Here is a 21,801-nt window from a genome sequence, read left to right as displayed (position 1 = left end):
TAAGTGTGTTGCTGGAAAGCACCCATGAAATTCATGTCACCTTTTTAAATAAAAAATATCAATTGTTTTTCCAGCTAACTTCACCATCTGCCCGTTTACTCGCCTGGTTTTACAGAATTAACAAACCAATAAAAGGCACAAACTGATCCGTAATAATTTTGTTCAGTATTCAAACTGAATACAAGCTGCTGCTGGTCTTCGACATGTAGCATCCTTTTGAGTTCCTGCCAACTGGAACTGGAGCTGTACTGTGAATACACACTGAAGCCCAATTCGACTAGAATAGCAATAGAAAAATATAACAACCTAAAATAATAAAGTAACTCCTTTGCTGGTAACCAGCAATGTGCCAGCAGACTAATGGCTCAGGAAGCCAAAATTAGCTGGTAGTCTTGAGTGATTACGGCTAAATCAGCTACTTTGTTGACATTATTTAGAGAACAAATGAAAATATGCAGACACTTTGCAAATCACAGCAACAGCCTTGCTTCGATCAGAACAGTTTGCATGTTTGCTATGTTTCAGTTCAACTGTGCTTTAAATCTACATCACTGATGAAATTACCTCTTTATTCAATAAAATACATTATTACTACTACTAATACTACCATAGTTATTTTTAGGGGTGATGTAGCCAGTCGCCAGCCACATAAAATGTGATTTGGCAGAACAACAATGTCATCTCAATCATTGTGTTCAAGATATTGGAGCAGTATGGAAGCTACTGGAAAGTAGTTCCTATTCCTATATATTTTTAATGGATAAATTCCAAGTTTACCAGAACACACAGGTTGACATGTATATTTAGTCCAATATTATTTTTGTTTAATTTACAAACGCAAAACAAAAATGACTGACTGTACCTTTAAGTAAAATATAAGATCCTTGTATTCATTATGAGAGTGCAGATCAAACAAATTCAAACAATCTGTCTTCATTAATGCCTGAAGGTGGCTAAGAAATATGTAGGTTTCTACTTAAGACGCAGAAAATGCTCTAACCACTTCCAATTTCTTCAGGCACCTGTACACTTTACCCTCGGAGAAAGGTAAAATTACAGAGGGAAAGAGGGGGAAGTGATGGCAGCATGGTAAAGTATGGAGGAAAGAGCAAAAGCAGTGAAGGACCTTGTTAAAAGCCCCTCTGTGACAGCCAAGGAAAGGCTGCAGCTCAGAGTCATTACATGTCGCTGAAGCTGTGGAGAGTGACTGAAAAAGAGAGTTGTATGGACCGAAGAGGGGTTTCAGAGGTTGGTACCACGCAACAAGCAGAAGGGTGCAAGTATGGAAAAAGAAAAAAATGGAGATCAAATAGCAGGTAAGCGAAAGAAGAAATGAAGGAGAAGAAATCAGAAATTAAACTAAACTGTGTTGTTTGACCTGCACTTATTGATCTTCATGAGGATACTGGAATTTTTTATCATTTGGTTATTTGATAAGTAGAGTTTAAGCAATATAAAACAACAAAAATTAGGCTAAAGCTATACAGGAAGGTATACAGTAGTATCTATAGTGTCATCAAGGTTTCTGTAATTTATATGTAATTAATAATAATATGTATTTTACTGTATTTATTTATTAAGGATTTCTCCTATTACATTTGTAATATTTTTAGTTTAAATATATATTTTTATTTTTGAATAAATCCTTTATCATGAGAAATTATGAATCTGTGGCACTCTATTCTCCTGTCTCTTTCATCTCTTTCCCCTCACACCCAACTGGTCATAACACATGGCTGATATTCCCTGAGCCTGCTTGTAGTGGAGGTTTTCTTCACACTGTCGCAAAGCACTTCCTCATAGGTGGTTCCAGTTCCTGTATAGTCTAATATTTGCAGTCCCTGCCTTATAGTATAAAACGTGAACTGCGAATTGGTGCTATAAAAATTAAATCAAATCTCAACTTCTTCCCTTTCAAACATTTTCATTTTCTTCATCTATTTAATATGTAGGTGCTCAGCCCCACCTACACAGCAAACTACCAGGACTGTTTGACCACTGAAACATCAGAAATATTTATCTCATTAAATCTTCAATCATTCAGTCCTTGTCTAATTTCAGTCACGGATCCCGAGTCTGGCAAATGGCACACATGAATTATTCAACAGCTGAAGGAGCCTATCAGAGAACCTAACTCCTCTGTTGTTTAGAGGCTATCTTAGATAGTGGTGTAACTCCAACAGTCACAACCCGTTTAATGAATAAGAGTCTAGATAGAATAGCTTATCAGTCTTTACATGTGGAAAATGCTTTTTGACGCTTTAAATCTCCATGCACCACTTGAGGTTTAAGAAAACATCTGGTCAGATTTCACTGCAGGAGAGTAGAGCAAATACAATTCAAAAAACGTTCGCCTCTCAGAGACACGTCTCACACTCTGACATATTGAAAATATTCTCCAGGTAATGTATTCCTCTACCAGCAGGTTTTCCTGTGGTGTCACTCAGGTGGGACCTCAGTGTTGGTTTTAGAGTGCCATTTAATGATCTTTAATAGAACTTAACAGCTTGTGTCCCACGTTTCTCCATGGCTTCCTATATGACAGGCCGTAAAATCCTCCTCGCTGTCAAATTACTCGGAAAAGAAGATGAGAAATGTTCTGTGCGGTATGTTAGTTTAAGAGTAAATGCATTAGTGTCTGAGATTTCAATAGCAGGAATTGCTTCGAAAAAGATATAAGTAAATTTTACACTCAGTTTAACTGTTTCTACTGTTCCGCGCAGTCTGATGAAGTTGCATTTCGTCTCCCTATTTCAGATTAAAGCACTCCTTTTAATCTGTGAACACCTTGACAAAGATGGAGTCATCCTTGCAAACTTTTGAGTGTTTCAAAGTCACGCTCTCTTAGAGTAAATCTAAAGCTACAGTGTCTGGGGAACAAAAACACTGCAGGGAGAGGACTCTCATTTGGCTTCAGTTCTCCTAGGGTTGCCATGTTCCCCAGGCTGATGGATGAAGGGAGAAACTCATCTCATGACTAATTATTTATCTTCCCTCCAGTAGTGTTGTGTCTGGGGGTTGAAAATAATACAACCCTCAGGTCTGACCAAGCAGTAAACAAACTAGAATGATGGAGTTAATAGAGTGTCTTCTTTCTTCCCTCTCTTGAGCATTGCTGCTGTACATAAAGCCTATAGACAACATGGCAAATTTTATTTCTCTTTTTTTTTAATCTGTTAAATTACCTATTGTTCTGTTTCTTTTTTCTGTAACGTGTTGTTAGAATGGCAGTTGCTCATTTTCTTTGTGGCCTAATGGCCGATCCACACTACTCTACAGGCTCCGTTTTTTTCTAGTTTTGGTTCTCTGTGGTGTCAGTGAGGGGATGTCTGTAGTGTTTTCATCTGAGGTACCAAGCTCTAGATGCTAGGACAGCAAAACTGTTGTCCAAGTCTTTTGATTGTGAAGGACAGCCAAAGAGAAGAGAGCTGCCTGAAATGTAGAGGAGTTCAAATGGTTTGATTCACATCGAAGCTGAACACAGAGCCTGCACCAAAGCCCAGTAAAAGCTAAATAAGCCTTATTTTGAGCTGTGATTCACAAAAGGTACTCTGCCAGTCCAAGATAAAAAAAAATGGAGCTGATCATGGGTGGTCATAGTAGGTCTATTTTGAAAAGAGTGCTACTTTATATGAATGGGTTTATGGTGACTTTTTGGGGCGGGGTATGGAAACAATGTGATCTTAAAGCCTTAATTTTATTTAAACCTTTCCTATCTGTGGTTTCAAATTCAAAATAGTGTTAAGATTACACACTGAGGACAGCTCACTACTCCATTTTGTGTTATTGAAGTAAACAACAATAGCCTAATTTGGAAAAGATTATGGAGCAGATTATGCTCCTCGCTGCTTGATGCAGCCATGATGCAATAGATCAGATTTACAAATCCCGCTGACTGGAATCAAGTCGTGGCTTGTTGGTGTAACAAACTTAGAATTTTGTGCAAATTGCTGCAAAATTATTGCACAAATGTTACCATTACAACATATGCTGTGCATCTGGAGGGAGACACATTGAGCACTTGTGAACACTGTTTTGTGTCTAACACTTCATATATTGCCATGTATTTTAGCAATTACTGCCAGCTTCTTTGTCCATTACTTTAAAAAGGAAAGCCTTTTGGAATTGGAAGCTTCTTTTTGATACACCATCTATGGTTTTAGTTTGTTTGTTTTTTAGTGTAATGTTCTGTTATACAGAGGTGTGGACTCGAGTCACATGACTTGGACTCGAGTCAGACTCGAGTCATTAATTTTATGACTTTAGACTTGACTTGAAAAAATGTTCTAAGACTTGTGACTTGACTTGGACTTTTACACCAATGACTTGGGACTTGAACCGGTTTACTTGAAAAGACTTGATATTTTACCCCAAATATAAAATTTAACATGCATATTATATAGAGATTGAAAATGTGACGTCATTCACGGGTAGAACCGCAAAGGATTCTGGGAACTCGTGGCAAGAGGTACTAGCGCACACAGACTTTCAATTGAAATCAGTTATACAGCAATAAAAAGAAACACAAAAATGTCAAGAAGCTGTTGTATTATTAACTGCAATAGCCGGTCGCATGACAGCCACGGGAAGCCGACGGGTAAAGAGATCGGTTGTTATCGGATTACGTCGTTGAAGAGAAATTGTTCGAGCCATGTTTCCGAAGTAACAAAGACAAGACGGATGGCCTGGATTGCAGCCATTCAAAGATCAAATATAACGTCCTAGAACACTCCAGCTCACAGGTTAGTCTGCTCCAAGCATTTCCACACAGGTCAGTCTGCTGTTGTAGTTAATACGTCATTTTCATAACATAATTGGTGATATAGGTTACAAGCAAGTCTGGCACTGAACAGAAATTGTCGCGCTATGCTCCTTTATTTATTGTGCATAAATAGTGAATTGTCCTGACACAATATTGCGTTTCGCTTCTGTTATTATGGTACACTGACAAAAACACATACTTTTATTCACAGGATAAAACGGGTTTTTTTGTATCACTAATTGCCCAGTAGGATTACAGCATACAATATTATTGTCACTGCTACATTTCTGTGATGCTACCAGAAATTATTTCCACTACTAATTAATTACCGTTGAGCTCAAAGGTCCTATTAATAAACGGTTAAGGAATGTGTATTTATGACGACGATTTGTGAGACTGGTAAACTTATGATATGTACGATGGTCTTTCGTTCTACACGGTGCATTTCAAGGTCCTGCACCCATCCGTCGGTAAACTGTACCTGGGCTTGTTGCAGTGACCTGAAGTTACTAAACTTCATGAGTGTATGCACTCACTCCAAGAACCGTATAATTATAAATATGCATATAAATATGCTACGATGAGATAGCTGACTTCATCTAACTAGCAAATGTTGTCCAGGCTACGTTGGTGATGCAGTTTTTTTTTAATGTGTATGATATTTTTGTCATGCGATTTTAAAGCCGGTCCTACAAGCGCATCCAAGAATAACATGCAGCTTATCTCAGAACTGTCGGTGAAAATTATTCTTGGAGCTAGGTTTAATTGAGCTGCATTTTAAAGAGGTGCAATTTCACAATTTGTGTATATTTTCTAAGTTCACTATTTTGTCATGTGTTGAGAAAAACACAGATTTAAAAATTACATGGTCTAATATTTACATTTAGCATAACTGCAACATGCTTTTTTTCGTTTTTTTGAATGACTCGAAAGGACTTGAAATTCAAAGTTTCAGACTTGTGACTTGACTCGGACTTTTACACCAGTGACTTGAGACTCGACTCTGACTTGCCTGACATTACTTGAGACTTGACTTGAGACTTGAGGATAAAGACTTGAGACTTACTTGAGACTTGCAAAACAATGACTTGGTCCCACCTCTGCTGTTATAGCACAGCAGTACTCCAGCATTAAGTCAGTATTACAGTTTTTGTCTTGGACTCTAGGGTGTGCTGTAGAAGCAAGGCCTTTACTTTGGATTTACACTGAGTTCAAAACAGGGCAGACACCTTGCAAGAGGGATTCAATTCTAATAGGGAGGTCTGTGTCTTCAAACATTCAGCTCATGTGATCTGTTATTAATGCCTTCAATGTTAGAGCCACATGAGTCAAGTGGGAGGTGGAGGTTTTGGGGGCAATGGGGATAATGGGGAAGAAACAAAAGAAGGGAGGAAAAGACTTTGACTCTCATCCTGTGATGAACTGGTCACTGGATCATGCAGAGGAAGCTAAGGTGCTGGGTCCTAGAGTTTCACTCAGCCCCCGATCAAAGGAAACACTGGATGATTCAAATGTCATTTAAATGTTTTATGGTAGTCAGGGCATTGAGTCGAGGCTTGAATAAGACGAGACTCAAGACGATCGTAATAGGTACGTGTGTGTGTGTGTGTCAGTATATATCATTCTCCATTCTGACCTCACATTCATTTTGCTAGTGTCCATAATTCTCCTGATTGTTTAGTCAGTCTAAACCCCTTTTAATTACACTGCACACTGGTAGTCAGTCACTGAATTCATTATCAGCTGCTGAAGCTGCACCATGTGCTCACATCTACACAGAAAAGACTCACAAATACACAACCGTGAACACGGAAACAGGATATGAGAGAGATGACGCATGCAGCGTACGCCCACATCATGCGCCCACATAGCTAAGTACACACCTATCTAAATATCTTACTAGTATGCCAAACAGAATAAAAGCTGATTATTTGTACCACTAAAAACAGAAGTACAAGGGATTTATATATTTATATATATTTATATGCTCTCTATATTTGTGCGCACAATGGGTTAACTTGTCGCAGGAAGATGAGGAAATGGGAGTGGACTCAGAGTGACCTGTGAAAGAGAAACTAAAAGGAAAAAAAGAGCTGCACAGTTTTAACGGTCTTTTATGCTGCTGGAAGTCGAGTAAAGTCTTGATACAACAGGTAATTTTGCAATTTTTTTTAAGTTTCTTGTCTTTTGGTCGTGTCTTATAGGTTAGGCAGGTGGTCAGATAGTTAGGAAAACATTTTAAAGACAAACAATTTCTTGGTAATCTCACAGTTAATATTGAAACTCTACTGACTTTCACTATCTTTCCTTCTAGACATGGCCTCTCCTGCAAGTCTAATAGCTGAGGAGAATTTTCATTGTTCCATCTGTCTGAGTGTGTTCAGTAAACCGGTGTCAACTCCCTGTGGGCACAATTTCTGTATTGATTGTATCACAGGCTACTGGGACACCTCAAATCCATTAATAACATGTCCGTTGTGCAAAGAGGAGTTTAACATCAGACCAAAGCTTCGGGTTAATCATTTCATAGCCGAAATGGCAGCAAAGTTCGTGAAATCAGTTCAAGAAAAGTCTGCTAATATCACAGAAGAATCAGGAAATGGAAATGTGCTCTGCACGCTTTGCACCGGGGCGAGGCGCCCAGCCCTGCAGTCCTGCTTAGTGTGTATGATGTCCTATTGTCAAATACATCTCGAGCCTCATCAGAAACTTTTGGCCTTAAAAAAACACAAGCTTATTCACCCGGTTGAAAACCTGGAGAGCAGGATCTGCAAATATCACGGTGAACCTTTAGATTTGTTTTGCAGCGTGGATCAAATGTTTCTCTGTGATTCCTGCAAAGACAGGGACCATAAACAGCATAAGATAGTGACTCTAGAGGAGGAGGCTCTAATGAGGAAAGACCAGCTGGAATCAGAAAAAAAAGACGCGAATAAGATGATCGATGAACGTCAGCAGAAAATTTGGGAAATTGAACGCTCACTGGAGGCTAACAAAAATAATGCAGCGAAGGCACTGTCATGCAGTGAACATGTCATGACTGCTATGGTGGAGTACATTAAAAGAGGCCAAGCTGAGCTAGCGGATGTAATTGAGACAAAGCAGAGAAAAAAGCAAGCAGAGGCAGACGGCTTAATTAATGAACTGAACGGTGAAATTATGCAAATAACCCAGAAAAGCCAGCAGCTTGACAACATTTCAGTCACAGACGACCCCTTCAGATTCCTTGAAAGTTACCTTTCACTTACCATCATTCCACCTCAAGTAAAGGACTGGTCTGATGTGACTCTTAGCTGCGACCCGTTTAAAATGCAGGAAGTTATGGCCTCGCTGGAGGCAACAGTCACAAGAGAAATAAGGATGCTCTGTGATCCCAACTTTAAAGAAGTCAGGCGGCACGCTGTGGAACTGACACTGGATCCTGACACAGCAAACTCTTATCTCTATATTTCTGAAGATGGGAAGCAAGTCACATGGGGAACCCAAAGGAGGCGTGTCCCAAAGAACCCAGAGAGGTTTGATTGTGTTCACAATGTCTTGGCAAGAGAAGGTTTCGCCTCAGGAAGATTTTACTATGAGGTTCAAGTAAAAGACAAAACGCAGTGGGACTTAGGAGTTGCAAAGCAATCCATCAACAGGAGGGGGGACATAAGACTGAGTCCAAAGAATGGATACTGGACAATTTGGCTGAGAAAGGGAAACGAGTTCACAGCCAATACAGACCCTCCTGTAAATCTTCATGTGACGGAGGTACCTGAAAAGATCGGGGTGTTTGTTGATTATGAGGACGGTCAGGTTTCCTTTTATGATGTGGACACGAGGGCTAGCATCTTCTCCTTTACTGGATGTAACTTCACAGAGAAGATCTTTCCCTTCTTCAGTCCGTGTGCTACTAATGGGGCTGAAAACTCAGCCCCGCTGATCATCACTCCTGTCAGAAACAACAAGTGAGGTTTGAAGGGATTGACATGGTGAGTTGGACTTGGCGAGTGATTCCAACACTATTTTCCCCCCTCTAAAACTGCAGCCTGTCATTTTGTTTCTTCCCTCCATCGCTGTCAGCACTGTGTGTCATAATGTGTCACCTGGAAGACAGACAACTTCATGTCTATGCAGTCCCTAAGACATTCACTATCTGCTGCCCTCTGTGCAAAAGTGATACTCTGAAGCATTTCATGTTTCAGGGTTAAATAAATGGTCTTTATGAGCCAAAGTGGCTGTAGCAGTGTAAGGGGTACTGTAAAGTAATGTGTTCAGAATTTTTTTCAGGCATGTTACATCTGTTGCATCTGAATTTTGGGGTCATGACTTAACATGACTTTCTCCTGTTTTGGCTTCCCTTCATTGGCTTCCTGTTAAATCCAGAATTCAAAATCCTGCTCCTCACATACAAGGTCTTAAATAATCAGGCCCCATCTTATCTTAATGACCTTGTAGTACCATATCACCCTATCAGAGCACTTCGCTCTCGCTCTGCAGGCCTACTTGTTGTTCCTAGAGTATTTAACAGTAGAATGGGAGGCAGAGCCTTCAGTTTTCAGGCCCCTCTTCTGTGGAACCAGCTTCCAGTTTGGATTCAGGAGACAGACACTATCTCTACTTTCAAGATTAGGCTTCAAACTTTCCTTTTTGCTAAAGCATATAGTTAGGGCTGGACCAGGTGACCCTGAATCCTCCCTTAGTTGTGCTGCAATAGATGTAGGGTGCCGGGGGATTCCCATGATGCATTGAGTTTTTCCTTTCCAGTCACCTTTCTCACTCACTATGTGTTAACAGACCTCTCTGCATTGAATCATATCTGTTATTAACCTCTGTCTCTCTTCCACAGCATGTCTTTATCCTGTCTTCCTTCTCTCACCCCAACCAATCACAGCAGATGGACCCGCCCCTCCCTGAGCCTGGTTCTGCCGGAGGTTTCTTCCTGTTAAAAGGGAGTTTTTCCTTCCCACTGTCACCAAAGTGCTGCTCATAGGGGGTCATATGATTGTTGGGTTTTTCTCTGTATCTATAAAGCGCCTTGAGGCGACTTTTGTTGTGATTTGGCGCTATATAAATAAAATTGAATTGAATTGAATTGAATTGAATTGAACAATAGCATACAAAATCCATTGAAATAAAATGATGGTCAGTTTCTCTCACATGATGCTAGATAATAATGAATTTCTCCATCGATTAATGTCAGTGAATTAAGATGTAAACTTTCAGCAGAACACACAAGGTGCAGCTCTGCAAAAGCTGCTTAGAGAGAGTTTAAAATGTAAAATGTGAGCAAATGAAATGTATAAATTAGTCTGTTTTCTCTTATCGCTTTAAAAACTTGTTTGTTTGTTTTTTAATCACAGTTTATAAATGTGTATTTTCTATACTACGTTGCCATAATGTCTATAGTCTGGCCACTAAAGAGGTTTACTGTAGGAGAGATCAATCAATTCACCTTCTGGATGGACTGTTTGACTGCTTGTTAATGTTGAATTTTAACTTTATGTCTATGTATTTCTTGAAGCACCAACTTGATACACATTTAATAATTGATCCCAAAACATTATATAAAATATTTAATGATCAACTGACTGATTGATGGCTGATTTTTGAACAGTTGTTGAACATGTCACTTTAAATTCTTTTGCCTTTTGTCGTTCCTTTAATGATTAGATATTACATGTAATTCAAATTCAAATTTTATTTGTCACGTACAGTCATACACAGTATGATATGTAGTGAAATGCTTGGACAACTGCTCGTGACCTAAAGAAAACAAAAAAGGAAAAGGCTATGAATAAGATAGGAAATAAATATGAAAAATTAAAAAGGGTAAATTTAACTAGGAAGGAATAAAATATAAATTAAGGTTAAAAATGAAATAACTGTACAACACAAATTAGAATGAAGGGTAAATTTAACTGGGAGAATAAGATAAAATATATAAATTAAAGTTGTACTGCATATGATATGTGAAATCTGTGAAAAGCATGCACACTATGATCTGTTTCTCTTACATTTTCTTTAGGCATTCACTCAACAAACATTCATATAAACTAAATCCTGCTGACAGATATTAAAAGCACTGAAAATTGAATTACTACAATATGCAATTAAAGTGCATCTGTCACTTTGCAGAATGAAAACACAAATTAGACTCTCTTGACAGTTTTACATTCCCACATCATACACTTAGTAATTTTGTAGCCACTACTTCCAAAGTAGCATCAAGTTTCTCCCCTGGAGTAATTTGAAAAATCCAAATATTGTTAATTCTGCGCTTCACAAACACAGGGATAAGATTTTAATAGTTATCACATACACAGCTGTGCTGTGCTCCAAATGACAGCATGGTATTTCCAAAATGTGCTCGTGTTGCATGATAAAATCACTTGGATTGAAAACACAGCTTTTTTCTGCCAGACACAATACTTCGATATTTTATTTAAGATGGAGTAGCATAAACAAAAGTGCTTTCAAAATTAAGAGAGCTTGTGCTTAATGTGCCAACATATATTTCCCAGCTACTTCATATTCTAGTGTGCGTGTATAAGATAAGATAAGATAACCTTTATTAGTCCCACATGTGGGAATATGTGTATGTAACTATAAATTGTAACCACTGGATTATGATTAATAACAGTACAACAGTAAATGAAGATGAGATAAGCTGGCCTTTATTGATTCTACAGTTTGGAAATTCCCATTATTACAGCAGGAATAAAATAAATAGATGCAACAATAAAAAAATGATACAAAAGAAAAAGTCTGATATTTTCACATGCCTAGTAACAACAAATGAAACGGAATAGACCATAGTGCAGTAGTTACATGTTAACTGCAAATGAAGTCTTATGACGTGACGTGACATACTGCAACACCATTCGTGGTTAAAGGGCACTGGGTTTAAAATATACAGACCATCTCATATACAGGTACTCCTGCAAGCAGACACCTGGCTGGGGCCTTTCTGTGTGGAGGTTGCATGTTCTCCCTGTGTTTGTGCGGGTTAGGTTAATTAGTTAATCTAAGTTACCCATAGGTGTGAATATGAGTCCCAGTGGCTGTCTGTCTGTGTTAGCCCTGCGTCAGACTGGTGGCCTGTCCAGGGTGTACACGGCGTCTTGCACTATGGTAGCTGGGATGGATGGATGCACTTTAAATGCATACGGAAGTAATCCAGTTTCCATTGCCTTTAATATATGTCTGTTGATTGAATGCCCAAGAAAAAGAATTCAAGAGAAACAGATAATGTCAGGTTCCTGTCAGCATTTTCAAATTAAAAGACTAGTCCTAGAGAGTGTGCAAAAAAAGGCACAATCAAATTTTTGAAGCTGAACAAGAACACACTGTATTTGTTATTGATCCAGTGAATTTTCACCAGGAGAAACACATTGGCACACATCTACACACACACAGTTTTCTTTAAACACACACAACAGGCTTTTAACTGCTCATTCTGTTCACTTGCTTTTATTCAGCCACAACAGCAGTGCAGAGAGACGGCCATCCTGGATGGCTGTGAAATGCTGATACCAATGGAAAAAGAACACTTCAAGCAGTTTGTGCCAGGCCCCGAGGCAGCCTTTGTTTTGCATTGTTTGAAAAGCGATGATAGTGAAGAGAAGTGCAAGAATGAATAATGAAAAGCTACATGTTCACAGTATTTTAATTACTTTCCAGTATTAAAACCTATATTTATATGTATCCCTGGCAACTACAATAACTGACAGTATTGTTGGAATAGAAACCACACTGGTGCCTCCCTTTGTCTTAAATGCTTGAATTGTTTAAAATGAGTTTAATTAACAGATACATCTGATGTCTCTGGATTATATTTACACTAATAGGAATGGCAGTGTCCGTTGGTCAGCCAGGCCCTCATTTTAATTCAAACTGCAATATCTCAGCAACAGCTAAACACTGAGATGTAATTTGTTACATATCCCTGTTGTTTGTGTGGGAGTCTGCTGATCTCCTCGCTTTTCCTCTCGTGTCATCATGAAAAATATTATAATATTAAGGTACAAATATTATTTATTTGTACCTTACTTATAACACTAATAATTATTTGTAATAATATGTATTTGTTATTTAAGTCAAATGAGCATAACAGAGTTTTAGTGTAGTAGCTCTTGGACCTCTCAGGTTGACAGGCTATTTTAACAGTCTTCTGATGTTTTCCCCATGTTTCTTAGTAACACAATGTCAGTTAAACCACAGGAATATCAGTCTTTCTAGTCAGGAATGAACCATTGTGAATCCATTTAGTGCAAATGAAAGTGACAACATGTGCACTGAAGAAGGAACGAAAAGATACCCCCTAAAACAGGAATGATTTTGCAGGTGGTGGCCACAGACCATTACTTTCTCCTCATGCCTACTGACTGATTATTCTTTGGGTTTGCTTCTTTCCAGTGTCCTTGTCACTACTGGTAGCGTTAAAAGGTAGATGCACCCAATTCAAGGTAAACGGGTAGTCCAGCTCTTCAGAAATGGCACGGCTATACGTATTGTCACAAGACTGTTTGCTGTGTCTCCTAACACAGTCTGAGGAGCATGGAGAAGACACCAGACCAGGATATGGTCTGTTACACAAAGAAAGCTGGAGATGGCTATTGAACGGCATCAACCCAGCTGCAAAAGCTGCATCTGCTCCTTTGTTTATGGAGGAACACTGTCAGAGCCCTGCAAAATTACCTCCAGCTACCTACTTGTGCAGTTCAGAATCTGAATTCATGAGCATGCCACGAGGTCCTTTAGTGGACAGATATGGATAGAGCAATAGTCTCTGACTATCACCTGTTAAACTAGTCCCTTCTAGTTGTTGGTTCTCATAAGCTCCTGTTGTCCCTTTCATTTGCGTCAAAGAAGGCTGGAATTGATTCACAAAGGTTTATAGTTCTTGACATAATGACTTTGTGTTATACGTGATGATCGAGTGTTCCCTTTATTTTTTTTGAGCAGTGCATAATCTCTGATTATACTGGGCTCTGTCATTACACTACCTTGGTGAAGGACTGGGTGAAAAATACAATTACACAGTGTGCGCAGGCGTGTGTGTATGTAGACGTGTGCAAATGTGTTTCTGCTGGTGCACATGCCTTTTCCTAACAGTATGTGTATCCAGTGAAGTGCCAAATGTAATGAGATAAATCTATCCATTAGGGTCCCTTAACAAGACTAAATCTGCAGTGCTGTTAATGAGTCGGTGCTCCATCAGCCGTCCTCAGAGAGCCAGAGGACATTCTAACTAAGGCTGGACGACCCCGAGGCATGCTGAATCAGACCCTCTAAGCCAGTAAATCCACAGCTCCAGCTGTTGTATTGTAGACCTTCATTATTTAGCTGTCCGTCCTTTTGGGAGAGACTTGAAGTTAGTAAGCAGCAACAACTTACAGGGACTGAAGTCATGGCCATCCCCGGAAACACTAATCATCTGTAATCATTGATCTGCCATTACTGGGCCTACTCATTAGTCTGATGGAATAATGCTCAGCACTGTGTTTTGACTAGGTTATTATTAGCCTCTCAGTTACTGCTGTAAAAAACATGAACTTTCTGCACTTGTAGTGTATGCTGTGGAACAACTTCTAGCTCATGTAGCAGCACAGCACTTAGACAATTTCAATGAAACTGGAGTTATGAAAATAAAGTGTTGTTTCTTCCAGGGAGCCTTTTTCCAGTAAACAAGTCCATCTACAGCCATCACTGTCACACCATCAAGCTACTGTCTGTTGACAAGCTGAAAATGGACGAGGTGGGCAAGCATTTCAAATAAAAAGGTGCTTGGGTAAACTGTTAGCCACGTAGAAGTACTATAGAGGGCTGGTGCAGGATAACTGGATGCAACTGGGACCCTGCTAATTGTTTCCTCCCAGCATCATAGTAGTTGTAAGTGTAAGCATTGAGAGAAGCCCTCGATCATAAGCTGCGCTATATGTTTGACAGTGCTTAGCCTGCTAGCATGTTTCTAGTAACGATGCTGCAGTTTTGTTGCTTAGCCAGTTAAATTCGATGAAATCAGCGAGTCCGCTTCACAACATGAAGTCAGTTTCTCTGATAACAATTTATTTTACAGACTTGAAATTTTTGAGTTTTTTCAAGAATTACACATGGCAGCATTGATTTAAATAAAAATATGAGCAATCATAGTATTTGTTGCAGTTGGTTGTGCAACACTGTGATTAAATGTAGAGGTAACAACAAGTAACAACAGGACAATGATGCTCTTATACAGCCTTAATGGCACATTTCATAACTTGAAAACCTACAGAGTGAAAAATAACAGCTGAGTGACTTTTCTCTCTATCTCTAAGATGGAAGAGACAAAATTGTGTGGCTTTTCCAGTGACAGATCAGATTTGTGGTCCACAAAGGCTTTGATCTTAAGGCTTTCTGACAGGCTTTAATCTGAGCAGACCACACACACAGACACACACGCACATACCTTTTCACTGAAACCACCAAGTACAAAACAGAGTCACTGTATTTCTCGCCTGTCTGTTTGGGAAAAGTCACAATGTGGATGACGCGATGGCAAGCTGTTTTTAAGTGCTTAATAAATAACAAGAAATTGCTTTTACACAGTGAAAATAAAATGCGAAGCCATGGCAAACACATCTGTTTCCCCTTACGCACAAATTGTGGTGAGTCACGTTGTACTGTAACTCTGTGATTGAGGCTGTTGTCACAAAGGTCACGTTTTAAATGTGCCTGCCGCACCTTCTCTTAGTTATTTACACTGCATTTGCTGCCATAGGTGCAAATCTCTTCTACTGAATTCATATTTCAGAGAGAAATGCTGGAACGTGGGAAGCAGAGGACATTTAATGACATTTAAACTACAGATAGAAAGTAGGGGTAGAATGAAGAGATGTTTTTTAATGATTTCAAAGCAACCTTGGTGGTATTATCAAAATATATAAATGAAAGATGGCTGTCTCTAATCTAAAAGTACCACACACAAAAAAATATTGTTCAAGATTTAAATGGATGATACTCAAGATCTGATGAGTAAAACACTGCATTTACTCACCACACTGAAGAAAAGATGGATATGTGGGTTTTTGATCCATATTCACCACCTCTTTATGGACTTCTGATTAAAAAGAACACACTAATAATACTTTTAATGAAATTGCTGATGGTTTTATTTGACAGGTGAGTCAGGAACTCTTGAGATGGCTTTACTGAAAGCGCCTTCACTAAGCTGCCTGTCCCCTGAAATAACTGATATTAGTTAATTTAGAGCCCTGGTACATCTCTGCCAGGTTGCAAATCCAGACCAATTAGTGTCACCTCAACAGATGAGAACATGGAGCAACACCTCTCTGTCTTGAGGGCCTTCTCCTTTCAGCTGTTCATAATGCAATTAATTAGAAAGCCCTTCTTGAATTAGACAGCACACTGACCTTGATTAAAATAAGGCTCACTGGTGACACATAGCACACAGACTGAAACAGTCTACAGTGCATACTAAGGTAATTCATCACAGATCAACATGTATGTCAGAGCCAAAGGCAAATGAGTTTTTGATTGGCGGGACTGTTGGCGTGGTAAAAGGCAGGTGGCAGGCTCGTGACCTTCATACAGTCCAGACAAGCAAAGCCGCAAGCTAAAGCAAGTTAATCAAAAGCAACAAAGAACAACTTTTTCAAACTGTCTCAAAATAACAGGATTAGAGTTTATCTCTCAACACCAGTAATTTAATGCTGGAAGCATTTAATTTACAGTGAATCAGGAAGCACAACCAAAAATAAAGAACTCTAATTCCAAACAGGAAAACACATACGAGCATTATTGCTCATATGAGAGAGGGCGTCATGATTTTAGTGACACACAGGAGAGAAGTCTGTTTTTCTCTTCTTTCAAAGAGTGACACTCTCCTGTGGCCTGTTGGAGCTGTGAGGTGGGGAGAGTCTTTGTTGTTTGCAGAGTCAAAGGGCAGAGCACTGAGCTTTAAAGATGATGATAAGAAGTCCCCTAGATGAGACAACACAGTGATATTTGGCGTAAACAGAAACTAAAAACCCAATTTTGATATATTGTATTGATCATTTCTGCACTGGTATAATATATATGCTAAAGTCACACATATAACAAGAAAATCTTTTAAAGATGGCCTTTTCTCCCTGTTGCAAAAGATGTCACTTAAGTTCATTTAAATACAAGTCTGACCATCATACATCTGAAGTAAAAGTCATCACACAGAATAGATTTTTCCTACTAGTAACCAACGCAACAGCTGGAAGAGGATATAATGAACTACAAAAGAACAAATTAGATTTTAAAAAAAGATAGGAAAAACAGGCTCTGCATATCAATAAAACAATAAAACATTTCAATCTTGAAATGCTAAAGAGCTCCTAGATCTCAAATATATTAATATGGCCACACAGAAGCTTCAGATGACTCATCGTATCATAACTGTCTGGGCTTTAATGCAAATCAGCCACATCTGCCTCACACGTTTGAGCTGATATTCTGATTTATAACTGCTTAAGCTTTCATGCGCTTGTTTTATTATTCTCTTTTATAAGAGTTAGAAACAGAACATTACAGATTAGTCAATGCAGCAACTGCTTGAGTAATATCCATCCATCCACTGGCTCATCCAGTGGTATATAAAGATGTTTTTAAGCCAACCAAGATAAACAATCTCTCTAGTGTCCTGAGTCTGGCCTGGGGTCTGTTCTCAGTGGAACATCTCACCTATGAGGTACCCGGGAGGCATCTTAGCCAGATGAAGGTTGTGTGCCTCTACTTTGAGGCCCTATCGAGCTCCTCCACCTGTCTCTAAGGCTGAGCCCTGCCACCTTTCGGAAGAAGCTAATTTTGGCTATTGCTTCTGCAAACTGTGACGATCCGAGTGAGTGTCTGTCTTTGCACATGAGGGCAGAGTCCTGGTTCCTCATCTGCTCCCATGTTCCTGCCTCCCAGCCATTGACGCAATCGCTACCTAGAGCTAGTGACTATAGTTGAGGGTGGAAATGTATACTGACCTGTAAGTCAGCAGCTTCACTTTAACATCCAGCTCTCGCTTCGGCACAACATGCCAGTACAAACGATCTGTCAATCTCCCAGTTCACCCTACACTCACTTGTGAAAAATACTGAGATACCTAAGCTTTTCAGGTGACACTCAAAGGTGGAGGGCTTGGCGGATCCAATAACCAGTTATTGAAAGCGGCTTGAATAACAGTCACAACATTAATTTCAAAGAGTTCCCCAAATCCTAGAGAATGACAAGCAGTCGTGAGATATCAGCTAGTGTTCCTCTGCCAAGAATATTAGGGAAAGCTGTCGCTATTTTCAAGTGAGATGAGCTTAGGAGACACTGGTCCCTGCTGCTTTGCAATAAATACAGAACTCAGCTCGTAATAGATTATGTATCTACTTCTCCAAGTTTCACCTGGTGTGAATGATAGCGCGTAACTGCCTTTTCATGCTTTGCCAATTTAACTGATAACCTACAGCAGCATGAGAAGCCATTACAGGTCTCAGCTCAGACAACACATAACTGTCTTGTTTCTGTTTGTTATTTGTTTATTTTCTGTTTGTTACATACAGATTTCAGAGAGTTTTGTGATAATTTTCAGTTATTTAAAAGATAAATAATTTATGATTGCTTTTAATAAATTTTTACAATATTTGTAAAATAAAGTTGTTGTTTTTTAACAACTCTTCCTAAATTGTCAAAAATGAACATGCTGATTTTTATTTTTTTTTTAAAAAGGGCATGATGTGATATATAAAGGATTGCAAATGAATATAATTACTGCCAGAGATGAGGGCCAGTTTGCAGTATTGTGGAAACCACACCCACTGGTCAGGGAAAAATGTTGAACAGTGGTTTGAGGCCAGTAAAAATATAGCTTTTAGCTAGTTGAAAATATTAGATTTTTACTGTGTCACAAAACCTTGTATTTTAACAGGAGTGTGTAGACTTTTTATATCCACAGCACCTGAGGCACTTGTAATAACACAGCCTTCCCATTGATACACATTCCACTATAACTCAAGATCTGCGTTGTCAGTGTGTTTTAGGTAAACTTAAAGAAAGACCTAGCAGCCTAAAACATGCAGTTAAATATTTGATTTATAAGCAATAAAATGCTTCCTGCATACATAGAAATGATGAGTGTAAGAATCTCGTTTTTTCTCATATTGTTTTGTCTGGATGCCTCGCTCTGTCTGACTCAAGTACTGTGTCAGAAGCTTTCTGAATGTCTTTAGCTTTTTACACACTGCAAAGTGAGCGCAGAGCCATGAGCTGCTTTTCCCTCCAGCCTGGGTGGGACCTTTATGTGCTCTCTCTTTATGTGCAATGGAAAATATAGGCCTGTTTTTCCTTTCCTTGTTGCCAAATGTATAAATTAATTTGACAAAAAGACATATAAACACATATCTATTCACTTAAAACCAGCGCTTTCACTCATGGCTGGTTACACATACTGAAGTTTAAATACTTTCTTTTTTCACTGTTAAAAAAAATCAGCTGGGGCGCCAAAATAATACCAGAAAATAACAGAAAATAACTTTCTCATAAAAATACGGTTATTTTCAGTAATGAAAATACAGTTTGTTGCGCTAATTTTACATGGGATTTTGCCTTTTTCAAGTGCTTTTAAACATTAAATTAGGAACATTTTAATGTGATCAAACAATGAAATTACCTATAAACAAGGTCAATGAATGTGGCAATATGAATCATAATACTTAAATGTACAGAAATATACAGTTAACAGTTGGTTTAAATAATAATGGATTGCATGCCCTGAGACAGACTGACAGAGGCGAGGCTGCCATCGGCCCCTCTGGCCATCACCAGTAGGTGAAGTGTCTTGACCAAGGACACAACGACCGAGAGTGTCCGAGCCGGGGCTCGAACCAGCAACCTTCTGATTACAAGACGAACTGCCAACTCTTGAGCCACGATCGCCCTAAATAGCAATAATATTAACAATTATTTGATGTTAAAAAAGTTTATAGGAATCATTTCATATATTTTTCCATAGCATAGTTCAATCTTTCAAATCACAGACAAATATTTGTGAAAGCATGATACATTTGTGAATGTATTTTAACAATCTAAATATGCATATGTACAGACAGATACATTTAAAAAACAAGAAAATTATGTTTTATTACATTACAGTGATTTTACGTTAATTTACATTTGAAATGTGAAATCAGTCTATTTATGTAAATTTAATGATATTCTAGAAGAACAGAACTGTAAAATACACAGTAAAATACTTTTATATTAGGACTTTTTCTTACAGTGTAACTCTAAGCATGAATTATGGTAATAAATACCTTGTTGCAAATGTGGCTAAATTTTCCCCTGAACTATAAACTACAACAGATTCTCAATTCACCTAGAGTTAGGATATGTAAAGTGCTCCCCTATTATGCACACAAATGTATGCTAATATCATGTAAATCACCTCACATGGTGCATCAGTAGTGCTAAGGCTTTGATTTTGCTTGTATTTTTCAGTCTCGGTATTGAGTCAAATATGTGTTCATGCGCTCTTTGGGTTTTCCTTTCTTTTTTCTGCTGTGTAACTACTGCACATCAGGATGCAAAGAAAGTTGCCAACACTGACATTGACATAAAATTGGCTTCATGCATTTATGGATGCATTTCAGCCTTTATATCACTGTTATGGCTTGGGTCTATATGTTTGCCAAGACCAGCCCTATAATGTGTTTATGAGCAATGTTAATTCAGTTTTATTCAGCTGAGTGTTTCCCCATTCACTAATAGACAAGGGCGCATGGAGCATTGTCTTCTGCAAACAGTTCATTTTTACATGCCTTTCCTTTGAGTGTGTTATATCAGCATCTCTTTCTATCTGTTGTGCTTTTGTTATTTTTGCAGCCAAGAAGAGCTGGATACCTTCCTCTTTCCATAATCTAGGTTTTGTGCTCGTGGTATTCCTGAAATTTTGTTCAGCATGTTCATCCAAAACATGGGAGTCAAAAATTCTCTCATGTTTAAACCTTGCTAATATTTATATTTAGTCACAAGTCTATTTTGCAGGATTACCTGTTGTTTTCTGTTTGTTTACATGTCATGATTCATTATGCCAACTTGTATGTGAGAGTGTATTTCAGTATTACTGCTGAATCTTGTCACTTTCTATTTTAGAGTTACCTTGCTGGTTATGCCAAATTTCACATTAATGATATGTTAGAGAACCCAAACAATTTAATACAGTGGAACCCCGACTTACGAAATTAATTCGTTCCTGAGGGTCTTTCGTAAGTCGAAGCACCCATTGCGCGTTTTCAGTGAGGCGATGCTGAACGATAGGATATAGGCTAATTGCTAACTAGAACAACAATACGTCGTTCAAGTGGAACAGCGAACCGCAAGTATGGAAGCCAAGGGTTTGTCACATGATTCGGGAGGCATTGTGGGCATTGTAGGCTCAGCCAATCACAGCCAGCGGATTTCGTTACTCGGGCATTTTGCCGTAACACGGGCAGAAATATTGCCGTTCAGCGCCTTCGTAACTTGAATTTTTCGTGAAACGGGGTATTCGTAAGTCGGGTGTATATCATTTAACCCCTTCTTTTGTAGTTTCCTTAAGGTTCACATACGTCTTTCTTTATTTATGTTCATTTTTAAGATTTGAAAAAAGCACGGCATTCACTTTTATGTGAATGGTGACGTTAACAAACAAAACCACCGCTATTGTTTTTCTTGTGACATTACCAATAAGTCTGATGTGTCACATGGCCCTCTTCCTATTGAAAAAACAAAAGTTGCATCCAAGATGGCCGACTTCTAAATGGCCACCATGGTCACCGCCCATCTTGAGGAGTTTGCCCCCTCACATATACTAATGTGCCACAAACAGGACTTTAATATCACCAACCATTCCCATGTTATTACGCTGTATCCATATAAATGGCCCACCCTGTAGTCATGGTTACACTTCTGGCCTAACTACTGCTGGCTCAGCTAGCACTGCATTTATAGATTCACTGACCATTTTATTAGGTACACCTTGTTAGAACTGGGTTGGGTACACCCATGATGTGAGT

At 38.8% G+C, this 21,801-nt stretch overlaps 1 protein-coding gene across 2 annotated transcripts; it reads left to right on the top strand.

Annotated features, from left to right (window-relative positions):
- The first annotated feature begins 6,819 nt into the window (after positions 1-6,819).
- LOC113029626 (E3 ubiquitin-protein ligase TRIM68-like) lies at positions 6,820-9,620 on the top strand. 2 transcript variants are annotated; one of them, XM_026180608.1, is made up of 3 exons: positions 6,820-6,915; positions 7,077-8,733; positions 9,591-9,620. In XM_026180608.1, the coding sequence occupies exon 2, from the start codon at positions 7,079-7,081 to the stop codon at positions 8,711-8,713; it is 1,635 nt and encodes a 544-aa protein (XP_026036393.1). In that variant the 5' UTR covers positions 6,820-6,915; positions 7,077-7,078; the 3' UTR covers positions 8,714-8,733; positions 9,591-9,620. The 2 variants fall into 2 exon arrangements, with proteins under 2 accessions (XP_026036393.1, XP_026036385.1); XM_026180600.1 differs by lacking the exon at positions 9,591-9,620 and having other exon boundaries at positions 7,077-9,122.
- Positions 9,621-21,801: the final 12,181 nt, after the last annotated feature.

Source organism: Astatotilapia calliptera, chromosome 2 (assembly GCF_900246225.1).
Source record: "Astatotilapia calliptera chromosome 2, fAstCal1.2, whole genome shotgun sequence".
Lineage (NCBI taxonomy): Eukaryota > Metazoa > Chordata > Actinopteri > Cichliformes > Cichlidae > Astatotilapia > Astatotilapia calliptera.
The sequence above is the reverse complement of the archived record's forward strand: the minus strand, read 5'-3'. Positions and strand labels throughout refer to the sequence as shown.